The following is a 22515-nucleotide window of genomic DNA, read 5'->3' on the forward strand; positions in this document are numbered from 1 at the left end:
GTGTCAGGTGGAGGACTCACTGACCCAGAACCAGAGTCCAGAGATCAGAGACGGGAGTCTTTGACGTGCCGTCCTATCGTTGAATCGTTGAAGTCAGACAGCCCACCATCCCTTTTCCTTGGCGGGTAAAGGAAAAACAATAAGATTATATTATAGGTGTATATTCAACGGTATGAAAATCCTCTGTACACTCCACACCCTCTGGACATCTGTTACAAGACCGTATTGTAGTTGGTGGGTTTAGGGTTTCATTTTTATTCCCACAATGAAGGTCAGGGTTTGGATTTTTAGACGTTCTTGGGTTCATTTTTTGGTTTGCGATCTCTTTGATGGCATCCGCTAGTGAGACTCAGCATTTTCGTGAGGTTACTCATTTGGACTGGGATGGGATTCTTTTAAAAGATATTTATATCTCATTTTTTTTCTCTCTCTCTCTCTCTCTTGCAGTTTTATCTCCATTTTGTATTTATTATTTGCCAGTCATTCCATGCCATGATGCTTGCCCTTTAGGGGTGGACATCGACATTTTCAATTGTTATTACCTGCCAATGGCATTTCTATCTTTGCTTTATAGATTATCTACTGTATACTGTGGCATTCATGCAATTTCTATTTGAATCGTTTATTGTTGTGTGCGAAACATAGTATAATTTTTCCTAAAACGTATTCTATGTAGTTTGTTAGTTGTTTTTGTGAATCGGCAGACCTTGGCTTGGGAAACGCAAACAGAATTAGTTGATGATAGTCTGGGTTTTTATACAGTAAACTTGACTTGACACCTATCTTTGCGCACTCACTAACCGATCAACCAGTCACCTTGCTTTCCCATCAAAACAGTTTTGAATTCATTCTTGAGAAATTAACATGAGTGGAGGTTCTTTAAGTCATCTGTGTGTTTTACACAAAACAGTTTGCTACCAGTACTAGGGACATTTCTTTTTCATATTCATCTGTTTTTACTTTCTGCATGCCTAAATTTCTCCATCTCCTAAGAAGTATATTCAATATTTGCATGTTTTACTCTGCACATTGGGACAGCAAATTCCTGCCCAATAAGATGATAGTTTGTTTTGAACAACAAGATTGCACCACCAAGTTGGAAGGAGGATCAAATAAATAACTTAATCTCTTTTCCTGAGTCTAAGTCAGTTTTCAATTGGTCTGGGTTTGTTGTTATTAGCAGCCTTATAGGTGGAACTGTGGAAGTGGGATTCTCAAGCTGTTATTTAGGTTGGGTGATGAATGAAGAAGGTTATCCCTGGGCTCTCTGATACGTGATTAGGGAAACATGATCTCTAGCTTCAAATATGACTTCCTTGTTCAGGTGGGTTAGTCAATCCATTCTCATGCTGACTTGTTGGCGTAGGGGGGAGTTAATAGTGTGGATTGTGTATGGGGCCTACCCTATTATCTGAGCAGATAGATGAATTTTGATTTTTTTTTTTTTTGTGGAGAAGCCAGAATGGTATTTAAATTTTTCCTTGTTATTCGTATTAGGAGCTGTTAATTTATTCCTATTGTTGTTCTGTGATGTCTTCTACTATGTAATCTTTATATAGTGTTCAGTTACTCGTTTGCATATCCTAAAGTCATTCTTATTTTCCTATATATGCTATTAATTTACCTTTTATATTCAATTGTTTTAATTTTGTAATCATGATCTAACTATTGTAATACTTTTGCAACAGTATTCAAGTATATCTTGAAATAGTTAGTCACAGGGGGACTGGGTAGTTTTGATTGGAAAGAAACAAAACAGCAATTAGTTGCACAAACTAGCTTTTTATCCTTGGGTTGTGGTCAAGTGCAAGCAAATTATTGATCCTTTTGAAGCCATAAATGGAAGGCCCAAAATCCCGAGTAATACAAAATCCAGGTATCCATGTTTCGTATTGTTGCATTTCTTTTATTTCTTCTTTGTTTTGTATTCATACAATACTTCTACCTCTGTCCCAGTGACAGGAAAAAAGTATCATCGTAAGTGGACCAAAAAGCCAACTTCAAAACCTAAACCTACAGCAAACTGGCATAGGCCAGTCACTCGTTCTGCTACTTTCATGAAGACCAAATCCCCTGGTGCAACAGTGGATATCATTGATTCTGAGTTGGATGAATCACCCCCTTCAATGCATTGTCCTAAACACATGTTCACTCCACCATCCCAAAGCACTGCTGATTCTAACTGGTCTGAGAATAATGCTCCAGATACTCACGACTCACTCTCTAGACCTTCTACAATGGTTGATCAATCAGTTACCGATTCCCCCAGCTCCTGTGCACAGAGCACTCTCCAAGCTTCTCCTAAGTATGCCCCTGCAAGGGATTCTGTTCTATTGGTTATGCCTACTATTGACATGGCTGCAATGTCGGATCTTTTCGATACTATTGATTCTCTTATTGCATCTGAATTTGCACCAACCAGTTTGGATACTTCACCATCTTCTGTTCCTATAGCTAAGAATTTTGAATTTGATCGGGCCAAGGCTTCACTTTGTCGTCTCCTTGCTATGGACTTTACTGCTGTGACACACCCTAGTCAGATGCAGGAACTAATCAAAACTTTAGAGCAATTAAAAAACGACAAAAGTTTGTTGCCAAACCAGTTGGTGGCTCTACAGAGGTTGTCTGAAATTGGCCAAATGGGTAAGAACTTTGAGAAAGCAAATACTATTATCCAGTCTGCTAATGAGTTCCTGGAACGGTACCAAGAAAATACCAACATTTTGAAGAACAGTAAGGTCGAGTTGTGTACTCTCTCCGAGGAGGTTTCAAAGAAGCAGGCTGAGATTTTTAAGTATGAAGCTAAAATGAATGTGATACAATCACGGATTTCTGTTCTCCAAAGACGTTTACTTGAAATATCTAAGAATCATAGTGAAGCCACTTCAGATCTCAAATCTCTTCAGGCTACCATTTCAGCCAAGGCTTCCACTAGTCAACAACTTATAGTGAAGTGCCAAGCTCAAGGTGTGAAACTAAAGGATGTCCGTGCCCAAAAGGATTCTGCTGAGACTCTTAAGACCAATATATTGGTTGAGTGGGCTTCATTTCAGACTTTGTTTCTTAATTTCTTTAAGCCTAGGTAAGCTCATGAACTATTTACCTGACTATTTATTTTGTAGGCTTGATTATTCTATCAATCTTATTAAATATATTGTTACCTTTGTTTGGTTGCTTCTAAAATGGTTGGATGGTACTATTTCATATGTGATCCACTTATTACATGGTTTGAGGACCACTGCCCATATACTATAGCTCATATTCTCCAGACAGCTTCTATGACTTCATATGGTACTTTTGAGGTTGGGTAACATGAGTTTCAAACTTTGTGCCCACGAACAATATTTCATTTATCAAATACCCATACCCTTGGTACTTTGTCATGAAAAAGTTCAGGATATTCAATATCTTAAGCAGAGCTTCATTGATTTCCTAATTCAATTTATATTGCAACAATTAACTCAGTAGGAGCAAAACTTTTCTGAGCTCAACCATCCATGACAAGGAAACAACAAATTTGAATTGGTATGACAACATTATGCATGCAAATCTGGGCATAACGTGTAAAACTTGTATTAATCATATGTAGATGTTGCGAAATATAGAGGGAGAAAAGAAGAAGATTTTTTTTATTGATGATAAAAACATATTGCGCATACACCTTAAATAAGAAAAGATAGGAAAGACAACCCCTAGAATTTCTCCCAATCAGGGATTGACTAAATCTTTCCCTTAATCCTAGGATATGACTTTCCTAAATTTATTCAAATCTAATCTTTCCTAAATTTATTTAAATCAAATCATATCTTTCTTAATTTGCTGCAAATCCTATCTTTCTTAATTTCCTGCAAATCCTATCTTTCTTAATTTGCCGACACTCCCCCTCAAGTTGGTGCAAAGATATCTATCATGCCCAACTTGCTAACTTGAAGTTCAAATGGCTGTCTCAACAAGCCCTTAGTCAAAACATCTGCAACTTGCTGCGTGGTTGGTACAAATGGAGTGCAGATTAATCCTTCTTCAAGCTTCTCCTTTATAAAGTGTCTGTCAATCTCAACATGTTTAGTCCTGTCATGTAGAACCGGATTATGAGCTATGCTGATAGCTGCCTTGTTATCACAATACAGTTTCATAGGAAAGCTCACTGGTATCTTAAGATCTGCTAGCACCCTCTTTAGTCATAGAACCTCACACACTCCTACTCCTCTCTTCTCATTTTTCTTGAAGAAGAGTTCTTTTCCTGGTGTGCCTTTTAAGTACTTAAGAATTTGATACATAGCTTCAAGATGTTCTTCGTACGGGCAGTGCATAAATTGACTCACCATACTCACACCGAAGGCAATATCAGGACGTGTATGTGACAAGTAAATCAATCTTCCTACTAGCCTTTGGTATCTTCCTGTATCTACTGGAACCCCATCTTTAACTTCTCCAAGTTTAGTATTAACTTCTATCAGAGTGTTTGAAGGTTTGCATCCACTCATTCCAGTTTCTTTCAAGAGATCTAAAATATATTTTCGTTGCGAAACCACAATGCCCTTCTTTGATCTTGCCACTTCCATTCCAAGAAAGTACCTTAGCTGGCCTAAGTCTTTAATCTTGAATTCCTAGGATAAGTTCTGCTTTAGTTTGCTCATCTCTTCAATATCATCTCCAGTCAAGATTATGTCATCAACATAGACAATCAGAACCGAGACCTTGTCTTTGATGGATCTTTTTGTGAAAAGAGTATGATCAGATTGTCCTTGACTATATCCTTGACTTTTAACGAACCTTGTGAATCTTTCAACGAACCATTGATGATCCAAAGTCCATATAAAGATTTTTTTAGCTTGCATACCTTGGTTCCAAGCTTCTCAATGAAACCAGGTGGAGGCTCCATATATACTTCTTCTTCGAAGTCTCCATTCAAAAAGGCATTCTTTACATCCAGCTGATTTAGTGGCCAGTCAAGATTAGTTGCAACAGATAAGAGTACTCGAACTGTATTTAGCTTCGCCACTGGAGAAAAGGTCTCAGAGTAGTCTACTCCATATGTCTGAGTAAAGCCTTTAGCTATTAGGCGAGCCTTGTATCTCTCCAAGGATCCATCTGAGTTGTACTTTAGAGTGAACACCCATTTACAACCAACAACTATCTTTCCATTCGGCAAGTCCACTTTCTCCCAAGTAGCATTCTTTTCCAAAGCTCTCATCTACTCAAAAACAACTTCTTTCCACTCAGGAACATTTAGAGCCTCCTGGATACTGTTAGGAATGGATACACTAGACACTTGTGAAATAAAGGCACAATATGAAGGTGAAATATTTTTGTAAGATACAAAATTTGACAGAGGATGTTTTGTACAAGACATAACACCTTTCCTAAGAGCAATGGGAAGATCAAGTTGACTGGAAGAGATTTACCTGGAGGAATATTTTCAGGGATTTTTGGAGAATTATCATGAATTTCATGATCCAACATCAGATCAGATTCTTGTTGATGCTGCGGAATAGTGCCTCTCCTTTTCTGTGCTAGATATTCCTTTGAATATACAAGGCCTTTATACTGTTTCGCACACATCTCTGTTGTTTTAGCTTTTTCATTTTGAGACAGCATCACCAAAGGTTATTCATTTTCAATATTTAATTCATTTGTTTCCACTAATTTTGCATTTTCTACCTCACTTTTTTTTGGTGATTGGTTGTGAGGAACATCATTATGGACAAATTCAAACATTAAATCAGAACCATCTAAAAAACCATCTTCACTAGTGTTGCTCTCCCCCTGAAGACGGGAGTTGCTGTAGTACGAGGTTCCTTCAAAGAATGTGACATCCATAGTCACAAACATCATTTTCAAAACTAGATCAAAGCATTTGTAACCTCTCTGATTAGTGGGATAGCCTACAAAAATACATTTATGTGCTTTTGAATCAAGTTTTGAACGTTTAGGATCATGGTTATGAACAAATGCCACACTTACAAAAACTTTTAAGGGAATGTTTGTCACTAGCCGAGAGTTTGGAAAATAGTCAATGAAAACCTGTATGGGTGTTTTAAAATTCAAAATTCGTGTAGGCAGTCTGTTAATCAAATAAGTGGTTGTTAAAACGACATCTCCCCAAAGATACTTGGGAACCTTAGTTTGAAAACTTAGGGCTCTAACAACTTCAAGGAGATGTTTGTTTTTCCTTTCAGCCACCCCATTTTGTTGAGGTGTATTATTACACGAACTTTGGTGTACAACTCCTTTCTCAGCAAAAAAACTCCCTAACACATTGTTAAAAAATTCCTTTCCATTATCACTTCGAAAAATTTTAATCTGAGTCTGAAATTGTGTTTGAACCATGTTATAGAAATTTTTGAACACAGTTTCAGCATCAGATTTCTCTTTTAAAAGGAAAACTCAAGTTACCCTAGTATGATCATCAAGAAAAGTAATGAACCAACGTTTTCCAGAAAGAGTTGTTATTCTAGAAGGGCCCTAGACATCACTGTGAATCATGGTAAATGGTTTTGATTTTTTATATGGTTGAGACTGAAAAACAGCACGATGATGTTTTGCTAGTTTACAAGATTCACACTTGAAAACTGAATGATTTTTATTCATGAATAACTTGGGAAATAGATGCTTTAAATATTGAAAGCTAGGATGCCCTAATCGATAATGCCATAACAAAACTTCACTGTCACTAGAAACAGAGATAGAGCTGAAACAAGTCTGTCGGTCTTGCCTTCCAAAGGTAGATCCTTTATTAAAGAGGTAGAGACCATCCTATTTAGCCCCCAATCTTCTTCCCTGAGGTTAAATCCTGAAATTCATAACAAGAAGACCAAAAATTAATTCGACAATTATGATCAAGGGTTAGTTTGCTGACTGATAATAGATTGTATGATAGGTTAGGAACATGCAGAACATCTTTGAGGTTTAGAGGAGGAGAAATAGATACAATTCCTTTCCCGACAACAATAGCAAAGGAACCATCTGCAATCTTAACCTTTTGATTCCCTGCACAGGGTGTATATGAAGAAAAAAATTGCGAAGTGCTGGTCATATGATCAGTGGCACCTGAATCTAGTATCCAGGAGCCATTAGATTTAGTACAAGCAGTGGCTGTAGTGAAAAAATTACCTGACTAAGCTAGAGAACAGGATGGGTTAGAATTTCTTAACGGTTGAGATTGAAACATTTTATATAAGTGCTCTATTTGTTCCTTTGTGAAAGGAAGAAACTCTGAGGATGATTGCTGCCCTGAATTCAAGTTGCTTACTTGAAGTGCGCGGACATCTCCCCCTGACTTGTTGTCACTGCCTTATTTTTTCTTCCGACGCGCCAATTTCTCGTGCAGCTTCCAGCAGGTTTCCCGAGTATGCCATGGCTTTTTACAATGATCACACTAAGGCCTTTACTTTCCTCCTCGTTTATCTCCATCTAAGTCTGCACCTCGGGCCACAAGAGCAGACCCTTCATTCTCTGTTTTTGTTTCATTAACATTCTTCAACATCACTTGCCGCCTTGCTTCTTCTCTACGCACTTATGAAAAAACCTCTCTTATAGTAGGCAAGGGCTTTCGTCCTAAGATACGTCCCCGAACCTCATCAACTTCTTTGTTCAAACCAGCCAAGAAGACAAAAACCCGACCTCTTTCTATCTTCTTTTTGTATCGAGCACTATCACTGGGACTTTCCCATTCTTCTTCTTCAAATAAATCCATCTCCTGCCAAACAACCATCATCTCATTATAATAAGCTATTACTTCACATTCACCTTGCTGCATCTTCCACATTCGGGTATTCAGTTTGAACAGTTGTGAATGATTGTCCAAACCTGAATAGGTTTCCCTAACAGCTTCCCTCACATCGCGAGCCGTCGGTAGAAACATGAATGGTTTTCCAATCACAGAATCCATAGAGTTGATCAACCAGGCAGTAACCATAGAATTTTCATAACGCCACTGCCTGTACTTTGGATCATTAGTGGTTGGTGGTTTCACTTCGCCATTCAAATAGCCGAGTTTCCCTTTGTCATCAATCACCAACCGCACGGACTGAGACCACTCGAGATAATTTTTTCCATTCAATTTGTGAATGGTAGTCTGCAGGGAATTCTCAGAAAGAGAAATAGCCGCTGGCTGAATACCTCCCTCCGAAGACGTCACACCACTAGTCACATCCGAAGATGCTGAACCTAAGCCAACCATGGCGGCTTTAAAATTCATGATCGAACCCTAAAGCTTTGATACCATGTTGCGAAATATAGAGAGAGAAAAGAAGAAGATTTTCTTTATTGATGATAAAAACATATTGAGCATACACCTTAAGTAAGAAAAGATAGGAAAGACAAAACCCCTAGAATTTCTCTCAATTAAGGATTGACTAAATCTTTCCCTTAATCCTAGGATATGACTTTCCTAAATTTATTCAAATCAAATCATATCTTTCTTAAATTGCCGCAAATCCTGTCCTTCTTAATTTGCCGACAGTAGACTTATGTTCACCTGTCATTAATACACCAGGTTGTGCCATGCTTACATTATTAAGAATTCTGTTGGTGGCTTCCACCTAACCTTTTTCTTGAGCATAATAAGGTTTTGGGGTTAAAAATCCTATACTGCTTATCAAAAAAAAAAACTAAATCCTATACTCATAATCAAATACTTGGGTCATTGCAATTGTCTTAGTAGTCCCAGATAGGGGTGATTATTTCTAACCTTCCCAGCCAGCCTTCAAATTTCTGGGCTTGGGCCTAGGACCAATACTTTAGGTCGAGCCCATAATATATACTTATATATTATATTTTTTTGATGGATATATTATAATATGATGCATTAATGTATCATATATAATATTTTCTGTTATATAAAATATTAACATACGCTTTATACATTTATTATATGCCATACAGTATTCTTTCGGTAATAAAAATAAAATTTATAAAATAGAAAAAGAGGGTACAGAAGGGTAATGACTGGAAGTCACTCAAGATAGAAAAGAAAAACAATCTCCAGCTCACAAACATGCAACCAACCCTGCCGAGCCTCAAAATCACCAAACCCAAGAGCCCAAAATATCACTAAACAAACACAAGCTACAACAACCAAAGACCAAGCAAAACTCAACCTCAAAGACAGCATAGACAGAACACTTCAAAACCCATGAAAAATAACAGCCTTCCTCAAGTACCAATACCAGCTCCACCTTCAAAACTGCAGCCTCTAAACCACTAACCACTAAAATCTTCTAGAGGTTTTCTTGGTCTTCAAGATTTTCTTGCTTGGTTTAATCCCAAATAGTCCTCCTTTTAGTCTAGCAAAAACCTATGAGACCAGAATGTCTCGATGTTTTCTGTCTTTTATCTTCTATTTGCTAAAACACACTTCTGGGAATCCAACAAGCAAGGAGTGGGGGGTGGGGGGTGGGGTTCTCATTAATCCTTTCCAATTCCAGAACTGTGTTTCTCTCAAAGAATTGGGCATCAACTAAAACTGCAGTTTTTTTTTTCACTACCATCCTCTTCCAAACTCGTTGTGGTTAAGTTGTTATGGCCTTCATCAATTGGCGGCACAGGCACTTGAAAATCTCCAGTGTTCTCGTTTTCAGGCATCACGTAGTGTTCTCCCAGATGTTGGAACATTTTCCTTGTAAATGACTCACCTCCCAAGACAAGCAAGCCTAGAGCTTTACTTACCTCCACAGCTTTCTCTATGACCTTAGCCACACCAATAGATTTGTCAATCTGATGAGTCTCATCTAAAAGACTTCTTCCTCATCCTGCTCACTTAGACTTCTCTCCTCGTACGTTCTTTTCCTATAATAAATTCTTGTTTTCCTTAAGCTCTTGTCACATTCTTTGATCCTTTCTCCGGAATAGTAATCAAAGCCGAACAGGATTGTGGACCCTTCACTATACTTCCCCCATCTCCGTCTGGATTCAGCACAAGGATCTTATCCGTGCCTTCAATCAACAGAGAATCAACGCCCAAAATTTTTGATTGTTTGCTCTCAAGGGTCTTCCTCATATTAAACTTAGAGAAATAGAAAGAATCAAAGTAACCTACCTCTGATTAATACTTGTGTTCCACAACATTGTGACTGAGTGATGCAATCAACAAGCTCTTTCTCCACCCCGAAAAGCAAAAGAGTCTTCTCACCTTTTCCTCACCTTTTCCTCACCTTGTGGTTTGTGCCTTTAATGAACAAAAAGACTAATTATATGCAATTACAAGTTTTTCCTTATGGATTTTGGTTTTATCCCCCTCTGAAATTGAGATAGGATGGGAACATAAATTTAGTGAATAAGTAAACTTTTCATTTACATATTTGGCCATCAATTCTATTATTAGATAAGCCGTGGGCGTTTGTGCAATTTATGAGAGCCCGCAATTAACCAAATTAAATGTTGAGGTTGTAGGTATTGTTTTTCCTATTTCTTTACTCAGCTGGATTGAAGTATCAGGCTTTAGATGGTTCTGATCCTTAGTATTTTTTTATTCAATTTCTGGAGTGGAGTTGAATAACGAGGCTGAAGATGGTTTGGTTATATATTCAACTTTTTGCATATGACAGAAAATTGTTATGTTATGCATGTAGAGATAAAAAGAGAAAAGTAAAGGACATGGAGCAGATGATGGAATGAGAGATAGGAGATCGTCTTTGAGTAAAGGGGAGCAGAGATGGAGCAAGGCACCCTCCTTGGGATGGCGAGTTACTTGTTGACTGTTCTTTGGCTTACACCTTATTGGACTGGTCTTTCTCTCCCTCTCTCTCTCTCTCAGGGATCTTGTAAAGAAGTGAGATGGTTACATGACTAACCCATATAAACTCTACGTAATGAAATCGAGTGAAGTGGTCCCTCTTTGTTTCAAGTAGGCTTCCTTAATTAGTATAGATTTTCTGCCAAAATAAGCCCAATTTAATTGAGGGAAAAAAAATCCTTAAACCTCCCCCGATGTTTGTTATAAATACTAAAACATCTCCCCATCTTTCTAAATGGATAACCTCCTCCACAAGGTTCAAAGTATCGATATGTATCGATACGTATTGTTTCGAGAGCTCCCTGATACATCCCTATAGGAAGTGTATTGGGGTTTTGACCGATTCAGGGGTGGAGTCTTAAATTGTTCTTGAATCGGTTAAAAAAAAAAAAATACCGATATGGCCCGATACACCCCCACTGGCATATCGGACATATCGATATTTTGAACCTTGCCTCCACTGTTGACTGATATAACATGACAAAACTGCCCTTCACTTATGCCAAAAGTTGCTGTCATCATATGATTACACATGAGAATGAAGTAGGGCCGTCAATGGATCGGGGATGGTTTGGTACAAGGTGTATCAGTCCCAACCACCGGGACAAAATTACAGACCCAGAACTGCCTAGATTATTAATTGAGATAATTTGGTTTGATGATTAGACTTGATTATACTGACATCTGTAATTAATTATGTTAATAACAATTTCAAACTTAATATAATTTTGACAATGAAATAGTAATTTTTTTTTTTATGTTAATTAATCTATGTATTTTTAACCAAAATGATCTTATATATGATCTATCAAATTTACCTTTTATACATAAAAATATAAGAAAGCTAGGAGACTTTTATACATTATTAACTCAGTAATCGGTTCAGAATCAATCAAGTGCTTTTTAATCTTGTTGGCCACCTGTCATTCCAATAATTTATGTCCATGAAATTTTGTAAAAGTAGAAGTCTAACTCTGTTTTATTTGTCAACTTCTGATTGGGCTGACATTATACAGGTGGCATATTTAAAGGATGGGCTTCAATATGAATGATTTTGATTTGTCAGAAAGTTATTATATGGGCCACGTCAAAAACTAGGTAACTCACTCACTAGTAGGTAGGGCATTTTTATGTTAGATTCAAACATCTAAAAACCTTATTAGGACATTCTTGATGTTTCTCCCATTCTGTTAAAATTAACAGCAGAGATGTTTAAAGATCACGATAAAACTGAGGCGGGAGGGTGAGGGGAGAGGGGTTAATGTCGTATCGTATTGAATTATCTATCGGCTTAGGCTCAGTTTGGAAGGAGTACAAACACAAATGTAAATATGTAGAATGCAAAATTTTGTATTTTGTATTATTTTGTATGTTTTTTATGGTGTATATTTATATTTGTACTCTTTCCAAACTGAACCTAATGCTTAGTTGGAGAAGAGTGCAAATACAAATATGCATGTATTTGCATTCTTTTCTGAAAGGAGTACAAATACAAATATATACAGTATAAATACATACAAAATGATACAAAATTTAAAGATTTGTACTCCTTTCAAACTGAGCCTGAACAGCTTGTCCAAATATGGTTAAGGAACCAGAATTATACTGATCCTTAATTCAGTCTGTCCGACCTTTTTGAATGGGCTTTATAGCAGCCCAATAATAATCATTTTATAAGATACAAGCAGTGGCATCATAATGTTATACTCCCTGATTAAAACCCTTGTGATCATTATATTTAGATGATCAAAATCTCTCAAATCTAGTCTCAACAAATAGCCCCTAAGCAAGTTTCGAAGTATCGGCACGTATTTGCAGGTGTCGTGAAAGGTGATGTACAAAGCGTCGCATGGTAAAGTTGTTTATTAAAAATGTCATGTGTATTGCTTATACGTCACATAGATATGAGCATTAGACTACATAATTGCCGTTTTTATGGATATGCGATGTCAAACTCTCTGGAATAGTGCGAGTCGATCTGTATTAGGTTAGGGTTGGGTTGTGGTCAATCTTAACCCAGTCATCAGCCAGTCAGCCCAATTTTTCTTTATTTTTTTTTTGTTGGGCTGGGTCTGGTTTTTTTATTTCATTCTGCTAAAATGTTTTTTTTTTTTTTTTTTTTTATTGGGCAAATGCATGGTAGTATGTCAAAATTTATTCTATGAGAATGAATTATAGCCACACAACACCTCTTGTAGTGGTATTTGTTTTCAACTTTTCATTACGACATTCGGTCCCATGAAACTTGTGGTTGAGGTTAGTGGTGAGCAAGAAAAACTGAAAAAGTAAATTAATTCGGAAAACTGATCGAAATTGAACAAAAAAATTTGATTAACTGGTTAATCAAATTGATCGGTTTAGTTAACCAATATAGAAAACCGGTAGTTAGCAAACTGACCACTATACATATAATTCTATATATTTTAGGTATATTTATGTATATCATATATATTTATATACATATTTTATATTTTCTTTATATATTATAAATTAATAAATATGTATTATATATAAATAATAATATATTATTTATTATTTAAAATATACTATTATATATATATGTTTCTGTTTTTTATTATTTTTTTATATAATTTTATAATATGTATTATAAATATAAAAAACCAAAAAACCGACAAACTGAATCGGTCAACTGATTAATCGATCAACTTCGTTTTGATTTTATTTACTGGTTTTTTATAAATCGATAATATCAATTCGGTTTCAAAAATAAGCCCACGGTTAGGTTAACCGAACCATGAGCACCCCTAGTTGAGGTTATTCACTTGTCTTATGAAAGATAGTGATTTCCACACAATAGTAAGATCTTATGAAAGATAGTGATTCAATGCATAAAAAAAGTTAAAGGTTCACTGGTTTTAGCATATGTAGGAGTACCATTATATTACACTAGAGAATTTTTTTTTTCACTTTAAATTTAAAACTTATTGATATATACATATTTATAGAATATGTATTTATATAATATGTATGAATATATAAAGACATGTCGGGTTGAAACTAAGTTGGGTCTGGATTCATATCTTTCAACACTTATCCTAACCTTACACTTTTGACCAAACTCCCTCTATGTTAAAATATTCAGCAATAGTGTCCTGAAATCTGACCACTGATGCAGCCCAAATGGGAATTAATTATTTCACTGGTTGTATGTAAAGGAAACCAATCTGTGATAGTTGAAAAACAGTTAGGACTCCAAGTCCAACCCAGTTTTCAGAACACCCATATATTAAACTCGTCTGATTTCAGTTTTCAAACCGTAGAATCAAAGAATGTTCCTTGGGGTATTCCAACTCCTTCCCTTCTTAATGGCCTTCAGTAGAAGATCAGATCAGAACTACATAGAATCCGCCATTTCTAATTCCACCTTGCGTCAACAGATTACAGACCTCTTCAGGCTGTGTTTTATCATGCTATTCTCTTTCTAGGTTATTTCTACTCCATTTAACTAAAATATCTTGACCCCTTCTCCTTCTTCCTACTTTTTCAGCCATATTAAAAGGACACATATCAGACTACGACCAAGATGTGGCTCTGATTCTTTCTTTCTCATCGTTTGTTTTATTATTTTTATTTGTTAGATATTTGGAAGTTGCAGTTGAATCAATGTATCACACTTCATCACTGAATTCTTTAAGTCAGGGTTGGTTAAATACAAGAAACAAACAAACACGCACACACACTCTTTCTCATCTTCAAATCTAGAATTGACAAATGTAAATAAAAATGCTGGCCATACGGTCCACATCCATATGGGCACCACCTCAAAGGAATCACCTTAACTGGGCCCCATGCATTGTTTCTCATAGACGGTGATAGACAATGGTTTTATCCACCCTGAACCCGAATAGCTAGAAATATAGAATTGGAGTCAACAGTGTTGGTTTTGTGGATCAGCCCAACACAATTGTCATTGCTTCAGTGCCTGGGGTCCCGGGACACCTATGTCATGGGTGGGTCCCAATACTTGCCCTGCATTGCATGTTTCTAGAATCGCGGGCCCCATCATTATATGAGGCAATTATTGAATGGCCCCACTGAAGGATTGACCATGATTAAACCCAGCATATAACTCAGATCAATTTTAACCATCTGACTTGAGAGCAATATTTGAAGAGATTCACCAACATTTCACCGCCGTTCAATTAATCCAAAATATCAAACAAAATCAGATGGTTATAATCTCATGTGAGCCCTCAGAGGACAATCCTTTCTCCTTAAAAGTGGGGTATGATCATTTAGTATGAGATTTGCTCTATGAATCAGGAGTGGTTCCCTGTTTGGGCTGCTAAATTAAATAAATATCTTTTTCCCTCTTCTTGAAAGTAGGGGTGTCCATAGTTCGGTAATGGAACCATGGCTGTAAATCAAACTTGTGATACCGGTTTTTTCATTTTTCCAAAATAAAACTGAATCGGTACCACCGGTTAATCGGTCCATTGGTTTTAATTTTTGACCGGTTCTGTTTTTTGATTTTTTGGTTTTTTATATTTATAATATATTATATAAATATAAATAATATATAATTTATTATCAATATACAGAAAATATGTGACATATTATATATATATATATATTGGTTGGTTCGGTTGACCACTGATTTTTTTGTAGGTTAACTGAAAACTAAACCGAAATCAAACCGATCAGTTCAGCTAACCAAATTTTGTGGTTTGATTTTCTTGATTCGATTTGGCTTTTTGGTTTTTTGGTTTTTCATGAACACCTCTACTTAAAGGCTGCTTCAAAGCTGTACAGCAGAAGTTATATATATGCAAAAGATGTCATTCTAATAATACCAAGAGAGATTAATTTAAAAATGAAATGAATTGAAGTTTTCTTTTTTATAGTCTATAATATATAATGGTTGCTTTCTTAGTTTAGAGAATTCTAACATTATAGAACTATACTACATTACTACTCAACATGGAAAGTTGTCTAAATCAACAATTCAGATGAACAAAGAATATTCCTTATTCATAGTCAAGTTTCAGTCCCTATCTCCAACTAATGGCAAAACTAAATCCATATGGAGTATTTTAAAGCTTAAACAGCTCAATTTCTTAGAGGCTATTGACCAGCATAAACTTCAGAAAGGCCCAATAACTGATTAGAGAGTATGGAGTTGATGACATAGAGTAGGCCCAAGGAACTGGCTAATCCAAACAATGCCCCCACAAAGGTTGGCCAATCTCTATTTGTACATTTTTCTCCACTAGGCTGAAAGGGAAAAGGCCAATTACAGGAAGCTTCTCCTCTTTTTTTACCATTTTTTAAAGTCAGGTTGGTATGCAGAGGTAGCCTACTGCATTTTTCTTAGGTGGCCTACTTTAGTCTTCCTTTGTCTATTTTACATCTTCTAATTAATTATAAAGCAGCAAGAGGCAGTTCCATACTTTTCAAGGTAATTTTTCCATCAAATTTAGTAGAATGAGTATTGATTTTCTCAATATTTTTTTTTTCATTTAAGAAAATAAATTAAATAATGCATTAAATATCACCTTATTTAATAGTAAAATAATTATTGATTCTACTCCTCTCAAGTTTGTATTATGATTTCAGTTTAACATTAAATGCTATTCTATATAACATATTTCTTCCCACTTCTCTCTTTAGATTCAAAGCTCCATCCCCCTTTTTTTCTATTCCAATTAGTGTATACATTTTTAAAAAAGATTATGAGGCCCGCCTCATACTTTGCACAGTGATGATTTAAGTAGTACTATTATTATTAGTAGTGGTAGGAACTGCCCATCTAAACTATTTTCTACTCTTGTAATTTACATTCCCTTTTTCGTATTAGATTTTTATTATAAAATAAATAAATACTTAAGTTGGTAAGATCTCTGACTTCTTGTACTTAACTTGTAACTGCGCTTTGGAAGGAGCAAATCCGAATTTGGGTTGAGGGGGCTAAGGGATGGGAGATAGGATACCCCATTGTTGTATGGTCCCATGCAAACAAAAAAAGAAAATATTTAAACAAATTAAATGATATCGTTAGAGCTCTTCTGGTATGTCTTTCTGATATTGGGGGAAGGGGCTCATCTTGAATTAGATGAGATTAGATTCAGTTCTCACAAAATGATGCTATCATACCAATTCACAGCCACTCACAAGTGTGTGCATCGGAAATATTTCCTCGTGAATAAAAACAAACAACCATACAAATACATAAATATTTTCAATAATACACGGTTGTAAGTAGAATGCGGTACTCCAAGTTGGAATCAGATGAAGTAACGTTTTGGTGGGGCCACAACAATACATCTAAGCTGTGGTTCTCGGTTTTAGCCTTTAGCCCTACACTGCGATGAAACTATGTCATGGCAATTGGCAGAAGTGAACTCTTTAAATTAGGATTCCCGGATGCCTCTCTCTCTCTCTCTCTCCTCTGAGTTTAATGACAGAACCTTGTAAGAGGAGCAGCTTTAGAATTCAGATGTTTTAGAAAGTAATGGAAAGAGTTATGGAACGATAGATTTTTAGAAGTGATGAAGAGGGCGGAAGAATGTAAATTATGAACAAACGATTTTTTCGATCGAAACTGGTGATCGGAAGAAGCATAGCCTTCGTTTGAAGCCAGTATGTTAATGAACACACGATTTTTATTTTTTGATATGTAGACAACTGACGCCTTTTCCTTTTTTTTTTTTTTTTTTTCCTGCGACCGATCATGGTTGCTTTCAATAGATTATAATACGAAGCCTATTTCTCTGGCTCTACCTCCACCTCTGCTCTGCCTATTTGCTTTAATTAATCGAGTTTTCTTTCTGGTTCAATCTCCTCTAATATTGTCTTTTATTTTCTCCAAGATTTTGTACATGATCCAGTGGTATATGCCACACTTCTCTCTCTCTTGGATCTGCCGCAAATAATGGTGTGTGAACTGAGTCCGGATCTGTTCCTCACAGAGCGTTCCTCGCATCGATTTCACAGCATGTGCCGTGGACATCTCTCATATTTGTATTTAATATTCAATGGAAGATGTTTTAAATACATAGGAGGATGTGGCTGTGAGACGAATGTGAAGAGTAGGGGTGAGGGAAAAAAAAATTGAAAAATCGAATGGACCGAAAAAGCTGACTGAAATTGAACTGAAAAATCAGTTAACCGAATCTGTCAGTTCGGTTTCAGTTCGATGTTCTTAACAAATTGACAGTTTCGGTTTGATTTCATTTAACCATTTAAAAAAACCGGCGATTAACCGAACCAACCGATATATATGTACAGTAATATATAATATTATGTTTTTTATTTTTATTTTTTAAAATAGAATAAAAAAGTTTGGCAGTCTCTCAATCTCTTTGAAACCTTTCAGCCTCTCTGTCTCTTCGAAACCTAAACCTTATACATTCTCTGTTTCTCACCCTCTCAGTCTCTCTTAGTCTTCATATTCCCCAGAGGACCAGACCCCAATCCCAAGTGGCCAGTTCGACAGTGGCATTGCAGTTCCCCTTGCTTTCCTCTGATGCCAGTCGTCCTTCTCCTTTGATTGACGGCCTCTCCGGCTCTCCCCCATTGTCTCTGTCTTTGTTTCTCTATTCTCTATGAGTGAATGAGTCTGTGTCTCTCTCTCTTCTCGCCTGTCATCTCTACCGTGCGGCCCGCGCCACCTCTCAAGGTCTCACTTCAGGTGACAGATGACAGCAATCACCGGCACCGACCAATCCAGTTAGGCGCCACCTCTTTTAGGGTTTTTTTTTTTTTTATCTTAAGTGCATAAAAAAATCGAAACGCTATTAATTGCATTGGTTCAGTTTTGGTTTGAATATTTAAAAAAAAATGATCAAATTGGTTCGATAAAAATACCCTACGATTCACTTAACGGAACTGTGGACAACCCTACAGTACTGCTCTATGAATAACAGAACCCAATTCATGTGAATCAGGCTATGTAACCAATCATGAGTTAACACTACGTCAGTGCTGTGTAAATTGGGATCCAACTCATGTGGACCGTGTGTGGAAAACACTGGTGTGATCTCATGTGATTGGACAAAGTTTTCTGTGACTACATGCAACCCCAATAATGAAATGCCAACACACTAGTGTTTGAAAGATAAAATTTTAGTTAATGTGATTTGTTTCGTGTATTTCATTTGGGGTTGCATGCGACCATGGTTGCAGCAGATGTAAGGTTCTCGTCGTCATTGTTACGTACATAGCATATTTTACAAAAACAAAATCGTTTTGTTTTCTTGAATTAGTGCTGAGAGGAAGGCCAAATTTGCAGGGCTATTCCCTTATCAGCGGATACATATCATTATTAGTGACCCACCGATATGCTATTTTAAGGACTGTTTCAGGGGAAGACAGGCCTTAAACTAACCCACAAATAGCTTTGAGAAAAAAAAAAATTGTGAAAGAAATATAAAACGCTTATCAACATAGACCTGTATCAATATTTAGAAACCTTGATAGAATCAAACCCTGCTGCTGCCACTAGAATAGAGTGATGGGGATATCCCAACATGAAGCCTAAGAAAAGAAAAGAAAAGAAAAAAAAGAGCAACATGAAGAGCTCTTTCACATTGGTTTTGAAATAGGAAACAATGAAAATGAGGGGACTGTTAGAAGGGCAAAATAGAGCTTTTAAAATATTAAATAAATCACGTGACGTCACATGCAAGTGGCATGTGAGGTTTCACTAACGGATGAGTAGTTGTTGTCCAATGACATCACTTGAAAAGGTATGTTATGGTCCAGTCAAAAGGTTGAGGGTATGTTTAAGTATTTAATTATCTCTAATAATAAACAACTACTAGAAATTTGTTTTTCATGGTAACTGCGCTCTCTGTGCATTATATGGTTTTGACATCACCTTGCCCAATTTAAATAATGGGAAGTTGCCGCCTTCTTTCCTTACCAAACACGGTTTATTTAATATATACTAACAGCTTGCTGAATTCTATAAAAAGCTATTTTCTGGATTCATTCAGATTAATTTGATGAGGGAATAAGGAGTAAGGTTTGCTGATAATTCGTTATCCTTAGCTACTGTAATTTACATCATGAGCACCAAGGTAAACACAAGCTTGGTTCCTCTCTTTCTCTCTACCTCTCACTCAACTTTTCATTTTATGTTTGTGTTTGGATGGAAGGAGTGGTTAATTGGAATTGAATTCTGTGCCAAAAATACACCATTCGAAGTCTTTAGTTAGTTTGCTAGTTCTGTCCCCAGTTCTAATTCTACCCTGACCCAAACACTAGCTTTAATTTGCCATTTTCAATTCTTCATGTTACATTTTCACGTCTTGACACAGAAAATAGAGATGAAAGTCAACATCCCCAGCAACAAGTGCAAGACCCAGCTATTGAAATCCGTTACTAAACTTCAAGGTAATTAATTCTTAAAATCCTATCTCAGTCAATTCTACTCTCAAGTCTCAACATTCCAAAGCTATCAAACGTTCTTTGTCTCTTAATTACTATGTTATAACTTCGAAGGAGCGAACTGTGAGTAACTCGTAGCTTCTATCTTACTTTGTTGAGGTTGGTGAACCCTGAACCATATTGTGACTAAAGCAATGGTTGCTTACTTTTTTGGGGGAAACTGAATTTCTTTTGGGGAGAGGAATTTGTGAGTGGGCTTAATTATGGAAGCCACGTAAAATCCTACTTTAAGCTTTGTGCTTTTGGTATCCAAACATGCTTTAATTCCATGGAAAAATATCTTTGTGGGAAACCCAACAAGAATCACCAACTGTTTGTTTCTTGTAATCCTAATATGACTTCATTCTGCTTCAACATGTTGAGAATAACTTCATAATAGAAATATTTATCTAATTCTATGTTGTATCCAAATACCCCATAAGAGATCAAATATTAGCATCCTGCAGCTTTGATAATCCTTCTGATGAATTAAGCTGTTGCGTTTGTTTTGGTTTGATGTTGCAGGCATAGATCAGGTGTCTGTGGATAGAGAAAAGGGGACGTTAACGGTAATTGGCACCGTCGATCCAGTAGAAGTAACAAAGAAAGTTAGGAAAATCGTGAAGGTGGTTCAGATTTCTAGCGTTGGACCCCCCAAGAAGCCTCCATCCCCCAAGAAACCTGAGATTCCTACTTGCCCCCCATATTGTCCTCACTGCCAACTTATTGCCGTCAAACCCTACCCAGACAGCTCTGTTTGCTCCATCCTCTAGTTGTCATTTTGGTTGTATTTGGTGCCATTTCTGTTTCTACTTAAAAGGTTGTGGCCTGTGGGTTGATCAATACAAAATTAATGAGAAATATGTTTCGTCACCCCATCTCATATTTACTAGAATCACTTCAGCTAGAAACATACCAAACACAACCTTAAGCTTTGTGTCTATAAGTTGCATTTCTATCATTTCTTGCACAAATAATATTTTTCTTTTTGTTATTCCTGGTGCTTTGGAAACCTAGACATGGTTGAAGATTTAGATGCATTTTACAATGCAATTATCCATTGAATTGGACAAATTTAAATGCTTTGTATCATAGTAATTAAATGTTATGAAATTTATAAGTACATATAAATCTGATATGCTTTGACCTGAGCGGCTAGTAATGTGATCAAAAGTTAGGCAATTAAACATATAGAAATATTTGTGGGGATTGCTTTTTTTTTTTTTTCATTATTTTTCTTCTAAACTATCATTCAACATCGATATTCATGAAAAACTTTTCTCCTGATAGAGTAAACTGGGGGAGCTTCTCTACATACATAGTTTTGCTACATAGAGGGATCTTTAACCAAGGGGCCATTACTTAATGGAGTGATGTGGATTTAAAATCCATCATGGAAAGTGATGGAGTACAATCCGGTCAATCTTAGCTACGATTTTGTCTCTGATTGGAGCAACGGAGAGCCTGAAATGGAGAAAATGAGGAAACTCCGAGGGCAACCCGGTGAGATAACTCCGAAGCTGATGTTAGTATTCTCTCAAAGGCAAAGTAAAGATCAGATGGCGCAAAGTTCACATACCTTATTGTTGGGGGTAGGAGACCTTTTATTACCACTTCGCGCACTCACTCCGAGGCCTCTGTCAGGTCGGGTATGATTATCTTTGTTTCTTCCAGTTCGTGTGTCATCCTTTCTGCTGGGACAAAACCACCACTGCTTCCTTGTCGGAGCCGTCTCTGTAACTGGAGATGGCGGTGTCAGGTGGCAGTGGCAGGTGGCCGTTTGAAGTGCGGCCGTCAAGCGTCAAATCCCAAGTCAGTCAGGTGCGCTGCCCCTAGGTACGAACTTCCTCGGTGTCAGGCATGGTACGGTTTGTTCAGTTTGGCGTCCTGGAGGCGAAGTGTTGGAGTGGTGAGCGAGGTGAAGTCTTGAATTCAGAGGTATGTCCCGTATTGCCATAGTGTAGGCCAATTCGGTGAGGCGTGTCCTGAACTGTTCTAAGGCAGGCTAGTTCGGTGAGGTGTCCCGAACTGCTACAAGACAGGCTAGTTCGGCGAAGCGTGTCCCGAACTGTTCTAAGGCAGGCTAGTTCGGTGAGGTGTCCCGAACTGTTCTAAGGCAGGCTAGTTCGGTGAGGTGTCCCGAACTGCTACAAGGCAGGCTAGTTCGGTGATGCGTGTCCCGAACTGTTCTAAGGCAAGCTAGTTCGGTGAGGCGTCCCGAACTGCTACAAGGTAGGCTAGTTCGGCGAGGCGTGTCTCGAACTGTTCTAAGGCAGGCTAGTTCGGTGAGGTGTCCCGAACTGCTATAAGGTAGGCTAGTTCGACGATGTGTGTTTCGAACTGCCATAGGGGAGGCCAATTCGGGTTTGACTTGGGGTCCAAGGGGGAGT

At 37.1% G+C, this 22515-nt stretch overlaps 2 protein-coding genes across 12 annotated transcripts; both read left to right on the top strand.

Annotated features, from left to right (window-relative positions):
• On the top strand, positions 1–11957 carry LOC148864583 (uncharacterized). 11 transcript variants are annotated; one of them, XM_088977935.1, is made up of 4 exons: positions 1–170; positions 1689–1876; positions 1957–3082; positions 11752–11957. In XM_088977935.1, exons 2-4 carry the CDS (start codon positions 1840–1842, stop codon positions 11762–11764), a joined length of 1176 nt encoding a protein of 391 aa, XP_088834061.1. In that variant the 5' UTR covers positions 1–170; positions 1689–1839; the 3' UTR covers positions 11765–11957. The 11 variants fall into 11 exon arrangements, with proteins under 11 accessions (XP_088834061.1, XP_088834055.1, XP_088834059.1 ...); XM_088977929.1 differs by lacking the exon at positions 11752–11957 and adding an exon at positions 10572–10846 and having other exon boundaries at positions 22–170; XM_088977933.1 differs by having other exon boundaries at positions 170–365.
• A 7738-nt stretch (positions 11958–19695) lies between these two features.
• On the top strand, positions 19696–21258 carry LOC148864584 (heavy metal-associated isoprenylated plant protein 2-like). Its single transcript, XM_088981484.1, has 3 exons — positions 19696–19776; positions 20017–20092; positions 20651–21258. Exons 1-3 carry the CDS (start codon positions 19765–19767, stop codon positions 20896–20898), a joined length of 336 nt encoding a protein of 111 aa, XP_088837610.1. The 5' UTR covers positions 19696–19764; the 3' UTR covers positions 20899–21258.
• The last annotated feature ends 1257 nt before the right edge of the window (positions 21259–22515 follow it).

This window comes from Nelumbo lutea, chromosome 3 (genome assembly GCF_056320005.1).
Source record: "Nelumbo lutea isolate HS-2025 chromosome 3, American lotus-T2T, whole genome shotgun sequence".
In the NCBI taxonomy this organism is placed as follows: domain Eukaryota; kingdom Viridiplantae; phylum Streptophyta; class Magnoliopsida; order Proteales; family Nelumbonaceae; genus Nelumbo; species Nelumbo lutea.